The sequence below is a fragment of the Hippocampus comes genome, unplaced genomic scaffold (genome assembly GCF_001891065.2).
Source record: "Hippocampus comes isolate QL1 unplaced genomic scaffold, H_comes_QL1_v1.1 scaffold41, whole genome shotgun sequence".
NCBI classification, from domain to species: Eukaryota; Metazoa; Chordata; class Actinopteri; order Syngnathiformes; family Syngnathidae; genus Hippocampus; species Hippocampus comes.
The window spans coordinates 1969656-1994452 of NW_017805153.1; the positions used below are offsets into that span (position 1 = coordinate 1969656).

The following is a 24797-nucleotide window of genomic DNA, read 5'->3' on the forward strand; positions in this document are numbered from 1 at the left end:
AACTTGTGAATGACCAGATTTGCACTCACTGCAACTTTTATTTTTCGGACTTAAACGAAAAATGACTTATCTTAATCAAGATTATCATATGGCATTTCAATGTTGATGCTCATCTTTTTCCCCTCACATAGTTCGGAATTTGGTTTCCACTGATCAGTTTTTTTCTTGTCATCCAATTTCAGATCCCGTCGGAGACAAGCCCAAAGAAAATCTGCGAAAGGCAATGGGACACAATAATATGTTGACCATGACGAGAAATAGCTGCAGATGTGCTTTTCAATCACACTAGATCGTAAAGAAGCCTGTTATTGAGGACTGATGTCCCATGCGGTGGAGGCGGCCTCAAGCTGTACCGCCCAATCTAAGAGTCCCCATGTAAGCCTGGTCTTGGAGTTTCCAATGCTGCCAACAAAGTAAACAGCGATGCCTTCAAAGGTCTCCTGTTTGTACTTGCTGACAGTGGTTTGCTGGGCCAGTGCTCTATGGTATCTGAGCGTGTCCCGCCCATCCACTTCCTATGTGGGCCAGCTGAATATCCCGATTCGCAAGTCGTCCAAGCTGAACAAGAACGCCACTTTCGGTAACTACCGCACCCGATCTCTGAATCCGCACGACTTCGGCTACCTCATCAACGACGCCAAGAAGTGTGAGGCGGAGACCCCTTTTCTTGTCATCCTGATAAGCACCACTCACAAGGAATTTGATGCACGGCAGGCCATAAGAGAGACGTGGGGCGATGAAAGCACATTTCCTGACGTGCGCGTGATCACGCTCTTCTTGTTAGGTCGCAGCACGGACGCCGTTCTTAACCACATGGTGGAGCAGGAGAGCCAGATCTTTCACGACATTGTCGTCGAAGACTTTATTGATTCTTACCACAACCTGACGCTCAAGACGCTGATGGGCATGCGCTGGGTGGCCACCTATTGCTCCAAAGCCCAATATGTTCTCAAAACAGACAGTGACATCTTTGTCAATATGGAGAACCTCATCTACAACCTCCTGAAGCCCACCACCAAGCCCAGGAGGAGATATTTCACCGGTTATGTCATCAACGGCGGGCCAATCAGAGACATGCGCAGCAAGTGGTACATGCCGAGAGACTTGTACCCAGATAGCAAGTACCCACCGTTCTGCTCCGGCACTGGCTACGTGTTCTCGGCAGATGTAGCAGAGCTCATCTACCAAACCTCACTGCACACCAGGCTTCTACATCTGGAGGACGTTTATGTGGGGGTGTGTCTGCGCAAATTGGGCATCCACCCCTTTCAAAACAGCGGTTTCAATCACTGGAAAATGGCTTACAGCCTCTGCCGCTACCGCAGAGTGGTGACCGTCCACCAGATCTCCCCCGAGGAGATGCACCGGATCTGGAACGACATGACCAGCAAGAAACACCTGAAATGTTAGCAGGACTCCTCCGGCCTCACTCTGTGAGTAAAGGAGCTATTGATTGACTTTCTATCAACTGCTTTTCCAACATCGGCAAACACTGTACAGCACAAAGCATTGCGCTGAAAGGAGAGTATTGACCAACCATTCGGGGCTTTGTCCAAATGCTGATTGCTTGGCCAGGAGGTTTTTTTTTATTTTTTTTTTCTCCTAGCACAAGGCCAAACATGCCTCTCTTTATCCTCCATCATTTCAAGTGTTGTCAAGTGCAACCAACCTTGCACACTGGCTTGTACGTCAGAAGGTAGTGGGCACACAGCCTTCTTTTTAATCACCAAAAGTATTATCTGTTATCAGTGACCAGTGATTAGATTAATACCAACACATTTGGGTTATCTCAAGTTGTACTGGTTGTATCTTCTGCTGTACAAAAGCCAAGTTTCCACCAGGTTCCATCAGTTCACGGCAGGCTATGTTTATCTGTCAACCAGTTCACAGATGGCAGCACAACCTCTTGGAAGCATATCGGTGAAGTTGGTAACCTTACAAAAAGCTGCCAATAAGTACAACTATAGTGATTATTTCTTTTTATATGTATCGCAACTTTTGTGACGTTGACCTAAACCAAAAAAAAAAAAAAAAAACACTGCTTGGTGGAAACAGGACTTTGGCTGTGCAGCAGCAGGCCTTGTTTTACGTACCATAATGACTTAATAGTGAAATGACTAAATGTGTTCAGCAGAGGAAAAGGATGCATCAACAACCCATTTGCCTCCATATGCTGTAAAATTACGGAAGCATATTTTCCTACAACAGATCCAACCTATCTTTTTATTGTGCGTCGAGGAGAAGAGAATCTGCTGCTTGCATTAGTAGTGAATTGTATTTCTTTTTCATGTGTACTGTGCAGCTATTTCTCTCAGGCAGACATGTGGTTATGTTCCATTACTTGAATGTGAATGAAAGTCAACGCAAGTGTGTACTTAGGAAGTGTGTGATTAGATTCAATAAACCCGTTAACCTCTTGGAAGCATATCGGTGAAGTTGGTAACCTTACAAAAAGCTGCCAATAAGTACAACTATAGTGATTATTTCTTTTTATATGTATCGCAACTTTTGTGACGTTGACCTAAACCAAAAAAAAAAAAAAAAACACTGCTTGGTGGAAACAGGACTTTGGCTGTGCAGCAGCAGGCCTTGTTTTACGTACCATAATGACTTAATAGTGAAATGACTAAATGTGTTCAGCAGAGGAAAAGGATGCATCAACAACCCATTTGCCTCCATATGCTGTAAAATTACGGAAGCATATTTTCCTACAACAGATCCAACCTATCTTTTTATTGTGCGTCGAGGAGAAGAGAATCTGCTGCTTGCATTAGTAGTGAATTGTATTTCTTTTTCATGTGTACTGTGCAGCTATTTCTCTCAGGCAGACATGTGGTTATGTTCCATTACTTGAATGTGAATGAAAGTCAACGCAAGTGTGTACTTAGGAAGTGTGTGATTAGATTCAATAAACCCGTTTTATAAGGTTTGACATTTGCATTTGTTAGATTTAATGCATAAAGTATATGCAATATTCTGATGTTCAGAATGACACAAGGCTGAAGAAGGTAAGATGCTGCAGAAATATTTGTGGCTCTGGAAACACTGCTGTCATTAATGTGGGATGACTAATTATTGAGGATAATTATTATTTGTATGGCCGACACCACCGGAAGTATCTTTAGCACTAACACATCATTTCTAGGGATGGAGCAAGACGTTTTTTGATTGATACGAGACGTATCGGTATGAGACCTCACGATTTAATATAATAAAGTAACAATTCAAAACGATTAAGGTGATTTTGAAATGATATTTCGACACTAACAATGGGTTTTCTGTAAAGAAAAAAAAACAAGCTTGTTCTCTTCATATTCTAGCTGCATACACTAAATGACCTTATGATCAGAATAAGAGGGTTCTTTCTATGCATTAAAACATCAATGTAAACAAACCCTTTTGATAAAGTGTGTCATAAATCTGAACAAATTCAACATTCTCTTATTAAACTCACATTAAATTAACCTGCTGCCGTGATTGTTCCGTTTGAAGGACAACTGAATGTCACAGTAAACAATTTTGCCAAAGGCCGTGTATCCTTTTTCCACGGTTATCTGGCAGCAAGACAATTCTCTGCGCGCTCCGCAATAATAAGTCATTCTCTGAACGGGGAGAGATTTATGAGCAAGTTTTAGAATAAATAAGGCAGCAACACCTTTTTGGTCTGTTGCACTAACTTGTACGGTAGACGCAGCTGAGTCATTCATTCCTGTTTGTTGCTGTTTGTGATGCCATGGCAATGGCTGAGACTCACTGACAAATAGATGTGTCCCCCGTTTGTAAAAGGCTAAACATCTCCATTCATCCATCCATCCATCCATTTTCTTATCCACTTATCCTCACAAAGGTCGCGAGCGTGCTGGAGTCTGTCCGAGATGTCTTCGGGCAGGAGGCGGTTGCCAGCCAATTGCATGGCACACAAAGATGAACAGCCATCCGCGCTCACACTCACACCGAGGGACACTTTAGAGCGTTCAATCAACATGCCATGCATGTTTTTGGAATGTGGGAGGAAACTAGAGTACCCAGAGAAAACCCACGCAGGCACGGGGAGAACATGCAAACTCCACACACAGTGCACTTCTGAACTGTGAGGCCGGCGCGCTAATCAGTGGAACACCGGGCTGCCACCGTTATACATCTCATTTTTTGCTAAATCCAATGCGTTACCACAGAAGTGAAGGCATTGCTTCTCCTTAAAAATCTTCTCCTTCCTCACTGTCATGATCTATATGGATCTATTGTAATCTACATCGTGTGCTTGATGTAAACAACGTAAAGACGCAACGCCGACCAGAGATGGCGTAGCACAGCAAAAAACAAATACAAGTTGGAAAAAAATACAATTAAAACATAAATAAAAAATAAATGGGCAAAAGGGAATTTGCTGTCGTGATCTATATGGATCTATTGTAATCTATGTCGTGTGCTTGATGTAAACAACGTAAAGACGCGACGCTGACCAGAGATGGCGTAGCACAGCAAAAAACAAATACAAGTTGGAAAAAAATACAATTAAAACATAAATAAAAAATAAATGGGCAAAAGGGAATTTTGAATCTAAAATTATTTAGCTAATCACATACATGGATACGTCTATCTAGGAGAGGTATTTTTAACACCCCGAGTAATTTCCCTGCACAGCAACAATGTTGATAAAGCTGTTGTGACCTTGCCTTTCTACTGTAAATCTCCAAGGTTTTCGTGACATCCCGAACCGTTCTTGTGTTCCTTACACCGCGTGATAAACATGTCGAAAGTCACAGTTTTCCTTGTTTTCTTGTGGAAATTTGTTGGTGCGACATTATGTTGACATTCCTTCATCATAACACTGTTCTTGTCTACTTCGTTTTGTGTGAAGTGGGAGGGGTTTGCTTGCACTTTCAAATCCAGAATCTATTTGTAATGACTAATAATAATTTCTGTTCTGTTTATGGTCCATTTGTTTCTTGGGAACCTGCTGGGTGGGAGCTCGAGAATGGCATCAATTAATGTGCTTTATTTTCTTCTATTGTTTTTCCTGCTATTTTTGCATTCGTCTGATCACCCCTTCCTCTGATGACTTCTTGGTGTATCCGGAGTAACAGAAAGAAGGTGCTCAAATCAGAGAGCGTTTAGTGGTTTATTACTTCCATAAAATGAAAAGCAAGTGAATATTCATGGGCTTCTGTAAAAAGCACCCCAGAATGAGCAAAGCAGAGTGATGGACAAATGGGAGCACTTCCTTTTCCCAAACAAGGCCTTGGATTTGAAACACCACATGCTTAAGGCATAGGCTAGACCTTGTTTCACATTGTACCCTAATTAGACTCTGCAAAGACTGCGGGCCATTTTTAATCCTGCATAATCTTCCTTCATCTCCTGGAAAACCCGCTGTCGGAGCCCAGATTTTGATATCCTTTTGTTCACATTCTTTCACCAAATCTTTGATCTATTTGTAATGACTAATAATAATTTCTGTTCTGTTTATGGTCCATTTGTTTCTTGGGAACCTGCTGGGTGGGAGCTCGAGAATGGCATCAATTAATGTGCTTTATTTTCTTCTATTGTTTTTCCTGCTATTTTTGCATTCGTCTGATCACCCCTTCCTCTGATGACTTCTTGGTGTATCCGGAGTAACAGAAAGAAGGTGCTCAAATCAGAGAGCGTTTAGTGGTTTATTACTTCCATAAAATGAAAAGCAAGTGAATATTCATGGGCTTCTGTAAAAAGCACCCCAGAATGAGCAAAGCAGAGTGATGGACAAATGGGAGCACTTCCTTTTCCCAAACAAGGCCTTGGATTTGAAACACCACATGCTTAAGGCATAGGCTAGACCTTGTTTCACATTGTACCCTAATTAGACTCTGCAAAGACTGCGGGCCATTTTTAATCCTGCATAATCTTCCTTCATCTCCTGGAAAACCCGCTGTCGGAGCCCAGATTTTGATATCCTTTTGTTCACATTCTTTCACCAAATCTTTGGCAACCTTTTGTTTTAGGGCACAAAAGGATTAGACTTTTTACATTTTCATACCCGTTTGTACTTGCCATCTTAATGCTGTCACCCTGTCTTCAGCCTGGAAAAGCAGTCTGATATTATAGCCGAGAGTGATGGGAGATTTCATTGCTAGATGTGAGGACCACTATCTGTTTTCTTTTTTTTTTTTTTTTTTTTTGTGTCCCGATACAGCACAAAGCATAGCTCCAGGCTAAGAAGGAGCCTTTTCATCCTCATGCATGAGGGGTGACTGCACATATAAAACACATCGAGCTCTGGCCACCTTTTTGGGTACCCTTTAATTCCCGATATTTTCTGTGTATGTAATGGCGGCATGGTTGCGCATGTGACTAGCATGTTTGTTTCACAATCTGAGGTTCCATGATCAAATCCAGTGCTTGCGAGGGTTTTCGCCATGTACTCTGGCTTCCTCCCATACTTATATAATATATGTTAGGTTCGTTGGAAATTACAATTTGTCCATGGATCTGAATATAAGAGTGGATGGTTGCCTGGCTATGCCATTGTCCGACAACATGTACAGGGTGTCAGTCAGCCGGAATCAGCGCCAGTTCACCGGTTGAATGGATTGTGTATAATGACGTCAGCGTTGAAATTATGGACGGTTCGATATAATCCCCTAGATCGGTATCAATCGACAAACAGGCCAAAATGCCTGGATCGGTATTGGATAGTTTTGATTTGAACCAGTCCACTCGAAGCAACTGCCATGGAGTCGCATGGTAAACAAAGACATTTCGCGTCAGATCTGAATCCAGCACAATTGGGCAAAATCTAAAAAAAAACAAAAGCAAAAAAAAAAAACATATGTACAATACAAAAAACTTTTTGACATACATGCTTCACAAAGTGAATGTGCCTTACAGCACAGTGAGGAGAGAATGTTTTAAAATAGGCCCATTAATTGATATTCAACTCAATGAAAAACAGGTCGGGGCATTTTTCAAGAGCTTGACGGCTCAATTGTGCTCAATTTTATTTCTTCAAGTGGTTGCATGAATGGGGTGTGTGGACAAAAGGGCTCTTTCTACACTGGAAAAAAAGTTTTTGTTGAATGTGCTCAATTTTATTTCTTCAAGTGGTTGCATGAAATGAAATCATCTGGATCCAAATACAATTTTTACGTCATGTATCTGGAACCAGATGATCTTATGTTGTGCAACTACATGAAAACAATGAAAATGAGTAAAATTATCACACCATTGTTTTTGTTTTTTTGTTTTGGTTTTTTTTTGTGTACAACGTGGACGTCACAGCCTGCAAACTGATGGGAGCCACTCAAACATCGAATCAAGCGTCTTGAGGGGGTCATACAGGATGATGTGAGCGGAACCGAAGGTTTGACGGTCGTAAAAGAGCACACAGAGCTCAAACAGGGTGTCCAATAGGGATGGGCGGATCAATAGCAAAATATCAATATTTCGATCCAGAGTGCTCCATTTTAAAAATGGTCTTCCAGCTAAAGTTTCGGCTTGCAAAATGATTTATTACATTTTCATTTCTCTATTTTTTAAATATATTCATCTTTTTTTCTACATACAAACTACTTTTTCTTTCTGCCTTTGACACGCATGCACATAAGAACTGGCGTCTGCTCCCGCCCACTCTTACTCTTATTACTACTGTATTGAGGAGCAGAGGGGAGAAAAGGGGGAGGGGAGAGGGCTTTGCAGAGGGCTTTCAGAGCAGGCAGAAGCGCTCACTTTTAGTCAGTTTCCGTCTCAAGAGACAATGAGGCAAGTGTCTATAACATGCTTGATCTTTTTCATGTACGTATGTTGTATTAATTGGATTTTATTTCATTTTCTGTGTGTTGCCCAAATACAAGAAGAGGGTTGACTTCAATTTACGTTTTTCTGATGTTCTGATGAACACACACACCGAGACGATAGTGTGCGGCGACTTCACATTAAAATGAAATCCTTGCAAAGTTGTCAAGCGGTCAGATATTAAGAGGGCAAATTTGGCAGTATCTTTCATGAATGAGCCTAAAGACCGACGAAAATGTGTTGCTCCACATTTCATCGATGAGGTGCCAAAGCGTCGACAGACGTATTATGAAAAAGTTTAAGAGTGAAACAAAAAATCGGATCGGGACAGGTCAATCCTCAAGGCTGCAATATTGGTATTGGTAACAGCACATATGAAAAAGTGGTACTGAGCCATCCCTAATTGAAATGTGCCCAATTTGCATCTTATAGTATGAAGCCATTTAAGAGTATTATAAGTGGCAAAAATGCACCAAAACATGGACCCCAAAGCAGTCACAACAAAATCAGCAATCAAAGAAAATGTTATTAACCCAATGAAGTGCGCAAACATCCAATGCAAAAAATAAACGGTTTCGCATCGCTGTTTTCGTGTCAAAATTAACATTTTACGCCTCATTACTACACATTGGATAGCAAAACTGGGAACTCAAACGCCGACCGTCAGAAGTAGTCATGTGTATTGGGAGCCGTTCTCACGTTCACTTGAATGAGCCCGGCACATGACTATCAATTACTAATTGTCACTTAGTCGCTGACTGCAGGATCTGCTGTAAGAGCTCACAGAGCTGACACGAAGGAATAGTGGAGAAAATGAGAGACAGCAGGAAAAGGAGTTGTACCGAGCAGGTTAAGTGGAGCTAGCAGCTGATTTTTCTCTCATCATCACTCCCGTGAACGTGCTTCAGAACCGAGTTGAGTTTAACTATCTATACTTCCAGCAATTTCCTCCTCCTCTTTGCTTCTATTCATACCACGGGGCCTAAGAAATCTTCAACCGCACGCGTCTGAGAACTCCTCAGCCGATTCTTCTGAGAGGCCGTCTGGCGCCACGCTGTCAACAGATAACACTTTGATTGCAGGCACTATTTCAGGAAGAACTTGCTAAAATGTGGGATTTTTTTTTTGTTTTGTTTTGTTATTGTTTGAACAGTGTTCCTATTTTGTTGTGTTTGTTTGACATTATTTTTGCAAACAAATCAACAAAAGCTGCTTTTTGAGAACAGCAGATGGGGAAAATTCAATTGTGTCTAACACAGTGTAAGTGGAATGTTCTGGAAATGTCACAAAATCGTGGATACTGTAAAAGAATAATATACATTTTAAGCAGGAGTTACTTCTCAACAGCAGCTTGCTGGCTGGACCACTCCATTTTTTTTAAGTATGCCGTACATCTTGAGCCAATCAGATTGCGGACATGCACAGAGTGACTGAATGCATTGGACCTCAGATGGTGTGTTCGAGAGAAAATTCAGACAAAACCTTGAGCGAACAGGAAGTTCATTCTTGCCAATGGAGCGGTTCATCCTCAGCCCAGTTCCATTTTAACGATGCTGTTTGTCAAGTGAGGTCAGGAAGAATCACACTTTAAATCTTCCCTCAGTGCCTTTTCCACTGGGCTCCATGTGATTATCGACAATCGCATTTAATGGCTGGATGTGACATTATGGAGCTGATGGAAGGTAATGACGGGATGCCATGAGTGCTGTCCAGAGACTCATTCTCAGCTTCTTTATGGTCATAATAAGCCTTCCCTTTTCACTTGCCACATCATAAGTCAAAACCATCGGCACAAATATTTTGTTTGGACAAGATGACTCATGCGCACACACGCGCGCGCACACGCACACACACACACACACACACACACACACACACACACACACACACACACACACACACACCTTTGTAAATAGCGCAGGTGATCTCACACTCATCATGCAGCACATGGGCTGAATAATATAAGTGTCAAAGCCAGGTTTTCCTTGTGGGCCAATGCTTACATTCTCCCTCCTTCTCTCACACCCACACGCACCCACCAGCACACATGCATAATCATGATAAAACACCCTCTCTCGATTGGTGATCTCACCTTAGGGATTTCTAACAACAGAGTCAGCTAAGATGAGGAAAGAATCACTGAATCTCGCATTCGGGTTTTACTTTCCCACGTGAAGCTTGCCTCATCTCATTATGATCTTTGAGCTTCATGGTGTGAAGATTGCAACGAAGCAAAGTTCTCCAAGAAACGACTTTAATCTGGCAGGCTTTTGGTTTCACAGCCGCTGTGCGTTGTGGGTGGCGTGATGGATGTCATCGCTCAGTGGCAAAGCTCTTCAATACGTGGACATTTGCTGGAGTCTCGTCCGGAATTCATTTTTAAGTTTTGAACCTGATGGTGCTTTTATGACACCTCATTAGTATTCAGTGGCCTGTCGAAATACTTGACTGCCACTGATACAATATGTGTCTTCCACATAACTCTGCACACTCACGGTATGACTACTGACTGACGCTGCTTTATTAGGATTCCTCTATTAGTTTTAGTTGCCTTAATATCAGTGGTGTCTCTGATGTTTAACTTTATCAAAGAACGAACAGGACAAGTTAGCAGTTACGTTCTCCCATCCGATTACACCTGAGTAATATCAGGACATCACTATAACATGCTGCGATATATTAACCACTGTCACAGTGCTCAGTTGAACAATTTCTTGGTGAGCATATGTAGTTTTTTTTAAGAGCACTGATAATTAGATGGTATCATAAAAAGAGGTGAGAGAGGAGTTTGAGGAAAAGTAAATACTAAATCGCGACACACCTAAATAATGAATCGTGATGGTGCACTGCAAAGGTGTTTAATGTTGCAGATGTCGCATTTTTTTTTTTTTATATTCTTCACAAACAGTTGGAGACATATGGCCCAGGCGCTAGATTGCAGGCAAATGACCGTTCCAAAAACGCAATCTTCAATAACAGGATAGGTATGGTATAAGTCGGTCAGTACAGGCAATGGTATCCAAAATGTAAGGAAAAAGGCAATGTCCGCAATCAAACATGCATGGTCTAAGCCAGGGGTGGCCAAACATTTTGGACCGAAGATCAACTTTTCGATCAACCAATCTCCCACGATCGACCTGTTACCGCGCACGCGCGCATACGCACGTACGTACGTACACACGCATGCCATGATGAGCAACAGCCTGACACGAAGGCATGCGACGCACTTTTGCAGACTGTTAACTATCATAGCTCACACATACCATTTTAAAGTGCTTCCCTCAGCCCTCTACATTGCTATTCTTTGCCCGTGCCCTCAGTGAATTGTACAGGAAACAAACTCTGAATGACAATAATGATAACTACAAAAGATATAGCGCAAGAGCTCTGCTCACAAGCTGCAATTGCAGACTGCTGAGTGCGAACAATTTCCGGTGACGCAGGTCACGCGACACCGTAAGTTAAAGATTTGCCTGCTTTATTTTATTTTGTTTTTTGACTACTTTTTGTGAAACTGAGACTGATAGGATGATTAGGGTGCAGTGTACATTAACACACAAAAAAAATATTACTAACATGCACAAAGACACACAAATGGTTGTATGTTTTTTTTTCTCCTCTACACCCCTCGCAATCGACTTGGGACCAGTCCGCGATCTATCGGTCGATCGCGATCGACGTAATGGGCACCCCTGGTCTAAGCAAACTTGGAGTCTGCGGCGAGGAACGCTGGAGCATGACGACCAGGTGCAAGAAACTGGTGATAAAACAGAATGGCACACAAGGTGAAATACATGAGCCAATCTGGAATATCGAGACAAAGGAGCCGATACAAACAAGGCAACACACAGGACATACAAACATAAGTGTCACATACAGTAAGTGGAATAAGAAGTAAACGACTGTTCATCTTATTACGCAAAAACAATCACTTACTTTAGCTCACAACTGTGAGCAATTTCAGGACATACGCTTCTCCTTTCACGTGTTGCACTTAACGCAGGCTGCTCTCTCTTTTGGAACTAGTTATTTTTGGAAAGGGTTTCAAAAAAAGCAGAATGTGAGTTTATCCAAGGATGCACGCTGAACTGTGGTCTTGGGCGATATTTATTTTACTTCATTCAACCTTTACTTATCCAGGTAAGGAAGTTGAGGACATTTTCTCATTTTCAATGTCGACCTGGCAGCAGACAGCAAAGCGAAACAAAGCAAATGCAAAAACAACCACCAGCTGACGTCTTCCATGACTTATGCATGACAGTATTTCAAACAGTGAAGTTTTGCAGGAGGCACATTTCTAATTATAATACAAGGAGGATCTTTAACATCAGACTGTACTTTATTTGCTTTGATGTGTGACTTATCTTGAAAAAGCACAATCACTCCAACAGTTTTTTTTTTCCCATTTCATTTTTATTCTGTGGTACATGTCAAAAGCTTACTACAAATCTACAATCTTTTTGAGTGATTAACACAGGCAGTGCATGCAAATTTGACGCTGAAATAGTAAATGCTACGAGCGAGGCTGATTTATTTCCTTAAACCAGAATACACACGGTTTTAATTCATCCACAAGACGAAAGAACCTGGGGTGCGCTCAGGAGATTGGGGCCCCATCACTTCAACGCTGCAATGCCTCTGTGTCTCTATGTTACAAAAGCTATAATGTTTGGTTAAACCATAAAAGGGGATCCAGAAATGTAGACTCAGATGAAGTGATTTATTAATAAAGACTGCACAAAAAGTGAAACAAAAGGCGATTTCAAAATGCAAGAAAATGATGAACAAAAGACACTTGCAAAAAAAGGATAAACTAGCTGCTACGATGTGTAAATGGACCAAATGGTAAGCGGATCCCAAAAATGTAGACTCAAGACGGTACATAAAATATGTTCGGAAAACACAAAGGATTGACAAAGTATAAACAGAAAGCATTGGTGACACAAAACCAGGAAAAGCCAACATGAATTTAAAAAAAAAATGCTTGCCAATGACAAGGAATTTTTGACCCCCGAAAATACAAGAAATGGCAAAAGTACAATTACACGAAACGTAAATAAATCAAGAATTACAAGAAATCCAAATTGCAAAAATACAAGGAAAAACAAAGACCAAAAAAAGGCTAAACAAAAAGCGCTTGCAAAAAAAAAAAAAAAACTCAAGGGCAGAATGCCCACACACGAACAGAATGGCAAAGACCCAAAAACGGATCGAGCAAACCACAGAGTATTAGCAAAGGTGCAAAAACACATCCGAGCAACAGAGGCGTGCAAGAGAGTCGTCCAACGCCAGTGAGCGGCCTCAGCTGCCGCAAAAACCTGCTGATTACAACAAGTGACAGGTGTGTTGCAGGAGGAACCGCCCAGCAACACGTACTCTGGTACTGAGGAGAAAAACAAAAAAGGCCTGAGAGCACAGACATGATAGTAGCCCCACCCCCCACCACCACGTCAATGGACGCCCCTTGGCGGCCTACCTCTTTTCAACGGGTGGAGGGAGTGGAAGTCACACAGAACAGATGTTATCAAGAATTCAGGAGTAGGGGATCCATGAATGCACTTTCGGACCGTACCCCACACAGTCGAACAGATACTGCGCAACCCTGCACCTGCGCCTGCAATCAAAAATTTCCCTCACTGTATATAGCGGCTCACCATCAATCAGCTGTGGAGAAGGAAGAGGTACCGTCGGAGGACTGAGGACTCAGAGCACCGGAGGCAACTGGTTTGAGCAGAGAGACGTGGAACACCGGATGAATATTGAGAGGAGGAAACCTGAGTTTCGTGGCCACGATTGACCACTGAATCAATCTCAAAAGGACCAATACATCTCGGTCAGCATTTTCGATCCTCCGGCAAGTCACGTATTGAAAGCGACACTTTCTGACCGGGACGGTAAGACACCGCTGGAAGACGTCGTTGATCGGAGAGCTGCGCTGCCGGACAGAACTACCCGAGTATCTCACCACACTCCATGATGCACGTGCACTAATGGAATGAGAAGCTCTCACTTCTACGAAGAGAACAAAGGGGGTTCGTATCCGCAAGCAATTATAAACGCAGACCAACCTGTCGCAGAGGAAACGAGGGTGTGGTGGGCATACTCTACCCAAGGTAAGTTGGATGACCAAGACAAAGGGCGGCAATGACAAACGCAGCCTCCGGGTCTTGACGTTCTGCAGGGCTGTTGACCTGAGGATGATCGCCAGACGAATGACTGGCAGAAGCTCCCGAGGCTGGCATGTGATCTTAAGTGTGTCCCCATTGGACAGAGAGATTCTCCTCTGTGCACACCTCTGGAACTTCTGTGGCATTCAAGACATTTCTCTGTGGCGTTTTCATGTTATTTTCTGTCCTTATGGCGAAAATGACATACTGTGTATGTGTGCGTGTGCGTGTGTGTGTGTGTGTGTGTGTGTGTGCGTGCGTGCGTTGTTGCCATGCAACTCCCCGGAAATACACATGCAGAGGTAAACAAGTGGAGCGAAACTCAGATGCAGCACAGCAGCACACTTTTGGAGCGAGGAGGAAACTGACTACTTTCTTCATGTGGTGTGTGACATGAATGTAATGTGTTTTATTGATGGTAGATAGTGACAAGCGGAAATGATGTCACTTTTGCCTCATGACGTGAGCCATACTTCACGATTTTTATCGGAATATTCACCATTGCCACATAGATGGGAGTAACTCTGTCCACTCACACACATAAACCAGTTATTCTGAATGCTTCAAACCGGAATGTTGACCTTAACTCGAATATTGACTGCATGTAAACGTAGTCACTAAAACATGTTTTCGTGTGGATGGGGACGAAATACAAGCAAACTAATGAGACAACGAGGAACACCTGGACAAGACACGGGTGGCTGTGGAAGCTGATTGGTTGACACAAGGGACCAGGTTGACGACTCGTGGAAAACAAAAAAACCCAACGAGAAAGACATGCACCACAAGAAGCCAAGACATTACATGAAACAAAATGAATTGCAATCTAAACAAAAACACAGATCACGATGAGGAGCATCTCATTTGGAATGACTGCTTTGAACAGCGCCCTTTATTCACTTATTTAACGTGCAGCAGCTGTCTTTGTCTTTATTCTTCCATTTTATAATAATTGAGCGTGACTGTTACCGCTGTGTTTCAGCCCTGTGGGCTTTGTGTAGGACTGTGCATGTTCCTTCTATGTTGACTACATATTAAAGGTCACCCTGACCCTCTTTGAGGAGGGAACATGATCTGCTTGCCAGTTTTGTATCATCATAATAAGCTTTGTGACCATTCAAGGCTTTTCACACACTGTGCTTCAAGCCTGTTCCTCAAGATAACAGAGCGCCGCACCTTTAATAGCTTCCCATCGGTTTCTCAGAATTCATGACGAGTGGTCACACTCCAGCACATTGCAAGCATAAGCTAATGGTTGAAGATAAAACGAAATTGCCTTTTTATTTGCTCGCATGTGAATTAATAAAAACTAATTATTCTAACATTGTCTAAATGTGGCCCTTGCGCTCCCTGTGGCCACAGTTGTGATGTTATTGATGCTCTAATAATGACGACGCTAATGAAAAGATTTAATGGGATCATACGTAATGACCGAATGAGGCTCATGTTATAAAGGAGAATCCTCTCACTTCCCCTCTGGTTAATGATGCATCTTTAATTATGGATTCATTTTAAATTGGCCGCTGTCATTTTACCGTTACGGCGAGTGTCACCTCTAAAGATGAATGACATCACACCTGCTTTTCAATGCACGCCCGGGTTTCCTTTGTCACGGCCGCAAGAATCCTGCCGTGATTGAAATACTTATGAAAGTATGCAGGTCTCATCAGATCATATGGACAGTAGAACCGCCAAGTCGACTTTCCCTGAATTTGTACAATTTGGAATTTTACCCATAAACTTAAAATAAAATTCCAGAGGTGGAACCTCTGTCATGGATGTCATGGAAGGCCTCTGGATATGTCACAAAACGTCCACTATGTGAGGACCATAGAATTCGATTAAAACTTCCTGTGGTAAGGGAAAGTAAGACAAACAGGTGACTTAAATTCCCATCTGTAATCCTAACTTTTCTCTCCTCCACCCACACCTGTCACCCATCATCAAAGTTAAAAGTTGAGACAGCTTTTTTTTTTTAAACAGCGTTAACTTACTTTTTGCACTAGTGTGACCATTGTAGAAAGGGTTCTGTCAGTCGTCATCAGTACCTTTGGGTAAAAAACAAAAAACAAAAAAGGACGTTTCGCTTCTCTCACAGAAGCTTCGTCAGCGGTAGACAACTCTGAAGTCTCCGTGAAGACTCCGGGAAATTGCTCTGCGCTAAAAAGCTGAGCGTGGCCTATTTGAGGACTGGGTGGGGATGGTTAGTCACGCCCCTATGGTGAAGAGGCCCATTGATTTCTAAATTCCCTATCGTTGGGTCTTGATTCGGCCTATTGTTTGGGCTAGGGCTGAATAGCTACTTTCAGTTAGCCTGATCAGCATGTCTATGTCCCTTGGTGGTCAATAAGTTATTGTAAATAGGAGACAGGTTAAATCTGATACCTCCTTCACGGTTCAGAGAGGGTGAAAATTTTTTAACAAAAATGGCTTCCTTTACTCCCCTTTCAAACCATCTCTTTTCTGTTCCTAGGATTTTTACTTGTTCATCTTCAATTGTGTGGTTTGTTTGGTCACTAGTGTGACCATTAACAATGTGGGAAGCAGAGATCTTGAGGGAAGTAATCCAAAGCTCTCTCAGGCTGCATTACATCACTAAAGTGACATGAGTGCTGAACAGACAACAGGGTGATGCGCCATCCCCCAGGCAACGAAAAGCCTCTCCTCCATCTTCTTTAGGAGTAATAAGAGCTGAGAGCAGGCATCACCGACCTTTTTGTAACTGAAAAGTACTTCTTGGTTACGAATTAAGACAAAGGTCTACCAGTTTGGTACACACTTCTGAAATAACAAACATGTAATTATCTTTTCTTATTATTTTAATTATTATCACTAATAGATCATTTTTATGTATGTGAAGACACTGATTAATATTATGAACTTCTCGCATTTCCGAAATAGATCGATATCAATATACAACACTTTATTGCTATAAATCTCTGCCAGTGTTTACATTTTCAAATGATAACTTCTAAAACATTCACAGAAAACAACAATGTGCCATTATTGATTATCTAATTTTCCCCCTGTGGGGGACTCATGTGGTCCTTGGGGGCTACCTTGTGCCCGTGGGCTCCATCTTGGTGACTCCTGCCTTAGAGAATATTTGCTGAACATCTCTGTGAGGAGAGAGAGTTACATCCACACAGTGATCTGTGGGGTCCCCCAGGGGTCTGTGCTGGGACCCACTTTGTTCATCACGTACCTGCTCCTCCTTGGCCAAGTCATCAGTCAATTTGGCATCTCCTGCCATTGCTACGCTGATAACAAACAACTCAACATTAAAACAGACACGTACACCTCTCACCATCCTCATCATCACCTTTGTCTTCCCTCTCTGCACTCACCGCCTGTGTGGAGGAGATAGAGGTGTGGATGAATGATATAGTAAATTTCTACAGCTCAAAAACAGAAGCAGTCTTAGTCGGCACCCCACACCAAATCTAATGATTCACTTTCACCACTATCACTGACTCTGGCCAGGATGTTACTCTTTTTCCGCTTGTCACTGACTTGGGCGTGGGGTTTGACTCTGATCTTACCTTCAAGGCCCACATCAAGCACCTCTTCAAAACTGCCATTTCCAGGTTCTGAACTTCTCTCACACTTCCTGATGCAGAGAAACTTGTCCACAACTCTTGTCTCCTCCAGACTGAACGACTGCAACACACCGCTCATTGGGATCCCCAGCAAAACCATCCAGAAGCTGCATTTCCTCCCGAACAGTGCTGCCAGGATCCTGATGAGAGTGTGGAAACATGAGCGCGCCATCCCCATCCTACATTCACTTCATTGGCTCTCTATCACTGCCAATATTGAATATAAGGTCTCTCTACTCACCCACAAATGTATCCACGGCAATGAATCTCCACCCCACCCCACCCACGCCTATCAGAGCTCCTTACGCCAAACACTTCAGCACCATCTCTCTACTCCTTCAACACCGACCATCTCCTTCAACCGAGTGCTAAGACCAGCACAGTGGGGGATCGGGCCTTCTGCTCTGCTGTGCCACATGTGTGCAACGCTCTCCTGGACTACCTCAGGGCTCCACAGAGCATTGAAAGTTTGAAAACAAATTTAAAACCTTTCTTTTGAAGAGAGCTTTTAACTTATAATGTTGTTTTATGTGTTCGTGCGAACTTGCATTTTACTTGTTTGAGTTTTTGTTCATGGCTGTAGCATGTTAAGCTCTGTTGCGGATGTAAAGTCCATCACAAATAAAATGTATTCCTACTATCCATTCACCCATTTTCTAATCCGCTTATCCTCACGAGGGTCGCGGGCATATTGGAGGCTATCCCAGTTTTCTTGAGGCAGTAGGCGGGGTACACCCTGAACCGGTTGCCATCCTGTGTTAGACAGTACAAGCAATTAACCTAGTGGCAAGTTGGATGCAAGTCTCAAGTCAAGACTTGAATCCACGTGCTCAACCCCACCCACCAACATATTTAAGGATACTTTGATGCTTGTTTTCTGTGGCTAAGTGGATAACAGTGTTATTGCCACCAGGGGGAACTCAGTTCAAGACCATTCTCTTCAGACAAGCGGCATGTCTTGAGCAAGGCACCGGTACCCTAAATTGCTTCGGTGTGCATTTGCTGTGAAGGGTCATATGTAGACATCAAATTTCATGTATACGTGACCAAAAAAGAGGATCTTGTTTTATGAATCTGTGGAACAAATACATTTCTGCTAAATAACAGGATGTGTCAAATGGATTCAAACTAGGGTTAAGAAACAAACGTGTCTCATGATGGAGAGGTGGAAAGTTCTTGTGGTGCCATTAACTGACTACTATTCTGCAAGAAGCTCAAAGTTGACATCATGGGTACAAATGAAATGATGCTCACGGTCCAGCTAGATTGGTCTGACGTCGTCACAATCAAGTGGTCTGTGGTGACTACTTTGATATGCTCGGTGTGTTAAAGCAGGTCGGAGTGCTCCACACGCAGCACTACATCGGGGCTAGGAAGTGCTGTAGCCCCTTCAGAAATCTGTCTTGCCCTCGTTCAGCCCCCCAACAATTTACTTATGTTAAAAGACATTAAAACATTCACTAATAGCCATTCTGTTCCAATACAATTCCTGTTCTTGTGTTTGTGCTGCGGCTGCACCCGGTGTGTTTTTGTGAGGACAGCGAGAGACCGGGTGAATCTTCGTCAGGTTCTTGCACGTTAAGGTAACAGTTCGTACCCTTTGCAAAGTATGTTCAAAGGTATTGACAAAATAAATGCTAAATTGTAAGAACATATGCGCAAATCAATACCCCGTGGCATTTTGGAGTAAAAAATGCCAAACAGAAATCGTAAACTGCAAGAATAATAAAACCATAACAATGTGTTGTTATGATGTAGGCCAATTGCTAAAAACTGTTTTGTTTTGTTTTTTTTTTTACTTGCGAATGCATAATTCAATACCCCATGGCATTATGGGAAAAATGCTCTGTTTTTAGCATTTAGCCTACATTTTACCAATAAATACATTGCAAATACGTTTGTCAAAAACGTTTACTTCTGTCGGTACAGTATGTTTGAGGTGTGTATAATACTTTTAGAGTAAAAAAGATAGAACCTCTCAAGTCAGTGAAGTCATGGATGTTCTTCTTTTTTTTTTTTTTCGCATTACACACATATCGTTCAAGCCCCCACTTAGCCCCGAGAGAGCCTGGAGTCCGCACTTCTTTCAGAATTTGACATTTGCACTCGTAGAGCAATAGTGTAGCTCAGTATTCGCACACAGTTTCTGACTCAATTGAAAATTCTGTTTCTCTTTATCTCTCTAAAATATGCCGAGGCACCTCTCACTCTCGCAGCCATCAGAGATGTGTCACCCAGCCTCTGGCGTCACACGGCACAAAGTCAAAGAGTGTCCTATCGCTGAATCAATTTGGAAGAGAAGTGGCAAGATGAGATTGCATCTGAGGCATGCTAATCCACCCCAGAGTCCAGGTCCGATTAAAGACTCAATTTCCCAGAGGTCAGTGTGGCGTGATCACATCTTACCACTAAGTGATAGCGTGTCTCTGACATCTGCACTCCAGACAGCATCAAACCGCTAAGTATGCAGTCGAGAATCGGAAGGTCACGTTTTACCGACCGGGTTAAATATCTGAGCCCTGCTACACGATCCACCTGCTTATTTGTGCTTTCGTTGAAATATGTCAAAGAGAATATCGGAGCCTTCTTAAATGTGAGAGCTCTCAGTGTTACCTTTGATCTGCCACAGCTCGCTGTATCACATTTAACACTTAATTTTGACTAGCAGGTATCTGAACATCTAAAACATTGATTCAGATTTTTCTCAAATAAATGAATAATTTAGACCCATGTTTGTTTTTAATGCAGCCATTGGCTAACATTAGGTACACGTGCACTTTACTGACAGTGAACACATGCATGATAAAAAATTCCAAAATACTACAACAATAATTCTCACTTACAAGTTGTGTTTTGAGGGAGGTATTCATTTAACAATATGTTAATTTGACATGAATATTTGATTTCCTATTCATATGCAGCAAAAACAAACAGCTTTCAGTGTGATACGGCACAATTTTACACATGTAAAATGAATACATCTCTGATGATAAAGCTCTGTAAAGGCATATATTTGATCCAACATGTCTTATCCCTGAAATTTCCTCGGTTTGATATACAGTATTCATTTTTAGCAATCCTATTATGGTAAACATTTCAACTTCACGTTTCCGACAATGTACTTTGTTGCACTTGCCTTTTCATGGCTTTTCGGCGCTATTACCCTATGTTGTGACACACGCCATTTGAGGTCTTTGATTTTGAGCTACTGACGTGTTGTGAAAACATGTTGTTGAAATGTCTGTTTCTGAATCTAGTAACTCACCAAAGGGATGATTATATTAGCCCAAACAATTGCTTTGGTGAATGAATTACGTTGTGTTTGGGTCATTAGTAGTGGAGTGGTTCACAGTGCTAACTTTGATTTCCCATGCACAATCGCCACATATGATCAGTCCTAGGTGTTCCTACCTCTCACCTGGAATTAGAAATAGACCCCAACCTCCCGAATGGGATAATTGCTTAAAAAAAAGATGTTTTACTGTCTTTCATTGGCATTAAGCCCTTCTACTATCCACCTTTGTAGTGCCGTGTGCTTGGATGTATCCCTTGTGATTAACCCCCTTGTCACATTGTGGGAACACAAAACAAAACAAACGTAAGCTAGCAGTAGTGTCAAAAGAGCTCATCAAACCCTCTCAGCGGAACAGGGTATTTCCAAACAAATAAATATGGTAAAAGTGAAAAGATTCAAGTTACATTTTGCTGTTTAGTCAGACTTGGTTGGCCTCGTCACCCCAGACAATAACTCTGCTCCTCTCGCATGTTTCCAGTTGTTTACCCTCTTGCAGCCATTAGCTGATTGGTGCTCCAGTGGTGACCAGCTTGTAATAAGCGCCCTTCAGGGCCATGAGATGGTCATGTGTTCCCTTCTCAATCACGTAGCCTCGGGACATGACAGCGATGATGTCGGAGTTCTGAATGGTGGACAGGCGGTGGGCGATTACGATGCAGGTCCTGCCCTCTCGAGCTTTGTCCAGAGCCTCTTGCACCGTCTGTGGCGGGCGAGACGAGTACACAAAGTCACACAGGGGAGGGAAATGGTCGGCATGCGAGCGGCATAAGAGTGGCAATTTCACAATCGCAACTTGATTACTGAGAGCCCACGGCTTCAGTGCCTACACTGGCAGATACACGACATGCATAAATGTATACAAGGTCGCGATCAGCCGTGAGGAAGAATAATGACGTTAATGATGGCAATAATGAACAGCTCTTCTTACTGCCTGCAACTCGAGAATATCAAGCAGCTATGCAGAATGCAGATTTATTTTGTTTTCATTTTGCAACTTGCCTTCTCACTCTCTGTGTCCAGAGCTGAGGTGGCCTCATCCAGGAGCAGGATCTTGGGATCGCGTATGATTGCCCTGGCAATGGCAATGCGCTGCTTCTGACCACGAGATAATTGAGAACCCTGGGCACCCACGTTTGTGTCATATTTCTGAGCAGGAAAATCATACAGTGAGATCAACATGCAAAGCACGGTATTCATTATTTGCTTCAAGCTGTTCCAATAAACAAGAGCACTACTTAGTCAAGGCTTTGACATGTATCACCTCTTCAGTTTTTTGCATTCTGATCAACGTCTGACACATTTTTCCTGCTCTGCCAAGGCTTTCTACAGAAGAAACGCTGATGCTGGGCAGCTCTGAAACACGTTTGTGGCCATGGCAGACTCGAAGAACACTCCCCTGGCTTTATAGCCAAAGAGTCGGTCAGGAAGATGCCAGTCACGCTACAGATTGCCTTCTATTTTGTTCCATATTTTCACATTGCAGTGCGTTCACGCTGTTTTTGATTTTATTTAAAAATGTGGCCAGGCATCCACGGAAATCACAGCCTGTCATAGTTGCCTATCCCCACGTTATCTCACGTCCATCCTATTTTGTCCACATTGCCCTGAAAGCGTTCAAGACACCAGCATGTCGTTTATGTATTGCAATTTGTGACGGGACCCAGGGAGTTGAGAGACCCAGATTTTGTGCTCCCTCTCTGACACAAAAACATCACCAACAGATTCTGACATGTGGCGGCTTTCCTCTCGGACAGGTTGCGGCTTGAGAGTTTGTGCGGACATAAGAGTGCATCGACGTATACACACAAAATACCATCAATACAGTGACATTAAATGGTTGCAGTGTGTAAAAAAATGTATATATATTGTGGATGTGGTTGAAAAGGCACCGACCTAACACAGAAAACTATTTTCTCTTCGTCAGCATTGATATCCATCCATTTTCCGATCCGCTTATCCTCACAAGGATCACGGGGGGTGTTGGAGCCTTGCCCAGCTGTCTTCGGGCAGCAGGCGAGGGACACCCTGATCCGGTTGCCAGCCAATCGCAGAGCACACACAGACGAACAACCATCCACGCTCACACTCACACCTAGGGACAATTTAGAGTGTTCAATCAGCCTGCCATGCATGTTTTTGGAATGTGGGAGGAAACCGGAGGACCCAGAGAAAACCCACGCAGGCCCGGGAAGAACATGCAAACTCTACAGAGCTGGAATTGAACCCAGTACCTCCATACTGTGAGGTCTACGCGCTAACCACTGGACCACCGGGCCGCCCAGCATTGATATTATATTGATTATTGAATCATAATTGTTTACATCTGCGTCACAAAGCATCTAAGACTCCATGATGTGAATTATCTCAACTATTTACCTAATTTCTCACGAGAAGAAAATGTTAGAAATCATTAACATTCAAACAAAACGAATCCCTGTTTTTCACCTCGATACACTCTGCTCCAATCCGCCTTACAAGTCTACAGCTCCCCTTCTGCAAACATGAACCTACCTCAGGTAGAGACATGACAAAGTCATGGAGCTGCGATTTTTTGGCAGCTGATATGACCTCGTCCATGCTGATGTTCCGTGAGTTGTCACCGTACTTAATGTTTTCCAAGATGCTGCAGTCAAACAAGATTGGCTCCTGCGACACGATGCCAATTTTGGATCTCAGGAAAGGCACGTTGACGAGAGTCGACTCGCGACCGTCAATCAGCTGCAGGAGGCAATCGATTTTACCATTAGTAGGAGGCAGTGTTCTAATCAAAGAGTAGACACACAATCTACTTAACGAGCTTTAACGTAATGTCCCTTCTAACTGTGTGATTCCTCTTCTAAATGTCAGAGAATCAGGACTATGAGTTCCCCAGGCACTTCCAGCTCCATTAAGACCTTGTACATCTTGGCAGTAATTTCTCTCTGGCACAAGTCCACCTCCAATCTAGATAAGTGCCCCCACGACAGACATAGCAAAACTGTCTAACTTAAAGCTGAGCACCAATCGGACATGAAGAAATACTTTCAACGCGTGAGATGTTGAATGTTCAGCTGTTGTGGTTTGACACGTTTCTCAATCACATCTTGAAATGTATTCCAAAGAGTCATGTTTGACCGATCCGATCCTGGGCAGTCGGCCCCCGTCAGGGACTTGCCCCCCCTCCCGGGTCCCACACCCGGCACGAATCTCGCTGGTGCCTTGCGAGGTTCCCCGCCAACAATTCCTTCCCACATCTCCCGCAAGCCACCCTTCTCCCCCCACGACCCCCCTCCCTGATTGCTCTTCGTCCTCCCCCGGCTCCCCTTCCACGCATCACGCCCGGTTCGTCCCTTCTCCCTCCTCCCCTCTCTTCCTCATTCTCTCTTTCCACTCGTTCACACCCTCTTACGTGTCTGGCATAATTTGCTTTTGTGACCCATCTTTCACACCCTCCACACTGCCTCCTCTCTCCCTTCTCCTCATACGCTCCTCCCGTGCAGCTCCTTTGGTGACTTATCATATTCCCTTTTGACCCAAACATCCTCCCACATTTCCCACACTCAAACTTCACCTGTTCGTCATTCCTGCGGTGCATCCGCTTTCCGTGCATGGTTAGACCTGCTCTACTCCTGCACACTTTTCCGCACCCCTCATACCTACATTCCAACCCACCATTCACTCTCCTAACATTCCTCTCCAGTTTTTCTTCATTCATTCCCGCCTCATATCTGTGACCCTTCTGATTTTCCCATTTATACAGGTGATCCATACGCTCACTCTCCTCTTCCATCCTTCTATGTCACTTGTTAGTCTCTCTACCTCCGCCCAATCCATCCCTGCGTTCCCCATTACTCTCTTCCAGTATAATACCGTCTTCCTTTTACGTCCCATCATCTTTCCTCGTCCTTCCAATTCCTCCCACCATCCTAATACCATTGCTTTTGTTATTCTTTCATTCCCCATGCGCATCACATGTCCGATCCTTTG

General features: G+C 43.1%; 2 protein-coding genes and 1 long non-coding RNA gene across 4 annotated transcripts in view; 1 reads left to right on the forward strand and 2 right to left on the reverse strand.

Moving 5' to 3' along the window:
- Positions 1-2037, forward strand: part of LOC109515058 (beta-1,3-galactosyltransferase 1-like) — a 79784-nt gene extending 77747 nt beyond the window's left edge. The window contains exon 2 of the mRNA XM_019868624.1: positions 183-2037. Within this exon, the coding sequence (XP_019724183.1) occupies positions 424-1410 (987 nt within the window). The 5' untranslated portion in view covers positions 183-423 and the 3' untranslated portion in view covers positions 1411-2037. The remainder of the gene's footprint in view (positions 1-182) is intronic.
- Positions 2038-14753: 12716 nt separating this feature from the next.
- LOC109515007 (uncharacterized) lies at positions 14754-18518 on the reverse strand. The gene is made up of 3 exons (XR_002168093.1): positions 17591-18518; positions 17210-17211; positions 14754-15185 (listed from the first exon to the last, which is right to left on the reverse strand). It is a non-coding gene; the product is annotated as an uncharacterized LOC109515007 (long non-coding RNA).
- A 1005-nt stretch (positions 18519-19523) lies between these two features.
- Positions 19524-24797, reverse strand: part of LOC109515003 (bile salt export pump-like) — a 26980-nt gene continuing 21706 nt past the window's right edge. Inside the window, exons 27-29 of one of the 2 annotated variants that reach the window (XM_019868529.1) lie at positions 23343-23549; positions 21831-21977; positions 19524-21531 (exon numbers count right to left, since the gene is read on the reverse strand). In XM_019868529.1, the coding sequence (XP_019724088.1) occupies positions 21331-21531; positions 21831-21977; positions 23343-23549 (555 nt within the window). In that variant the 3' untranslated portion in view covers positions 19524-21330. The remainder of the gene's footprint in view (positions 21532-21830; positions 21978-23342; positions 23550-24797) is intronic. The other variant, XM_019868530.1, reaches the window with a different exon arrangement.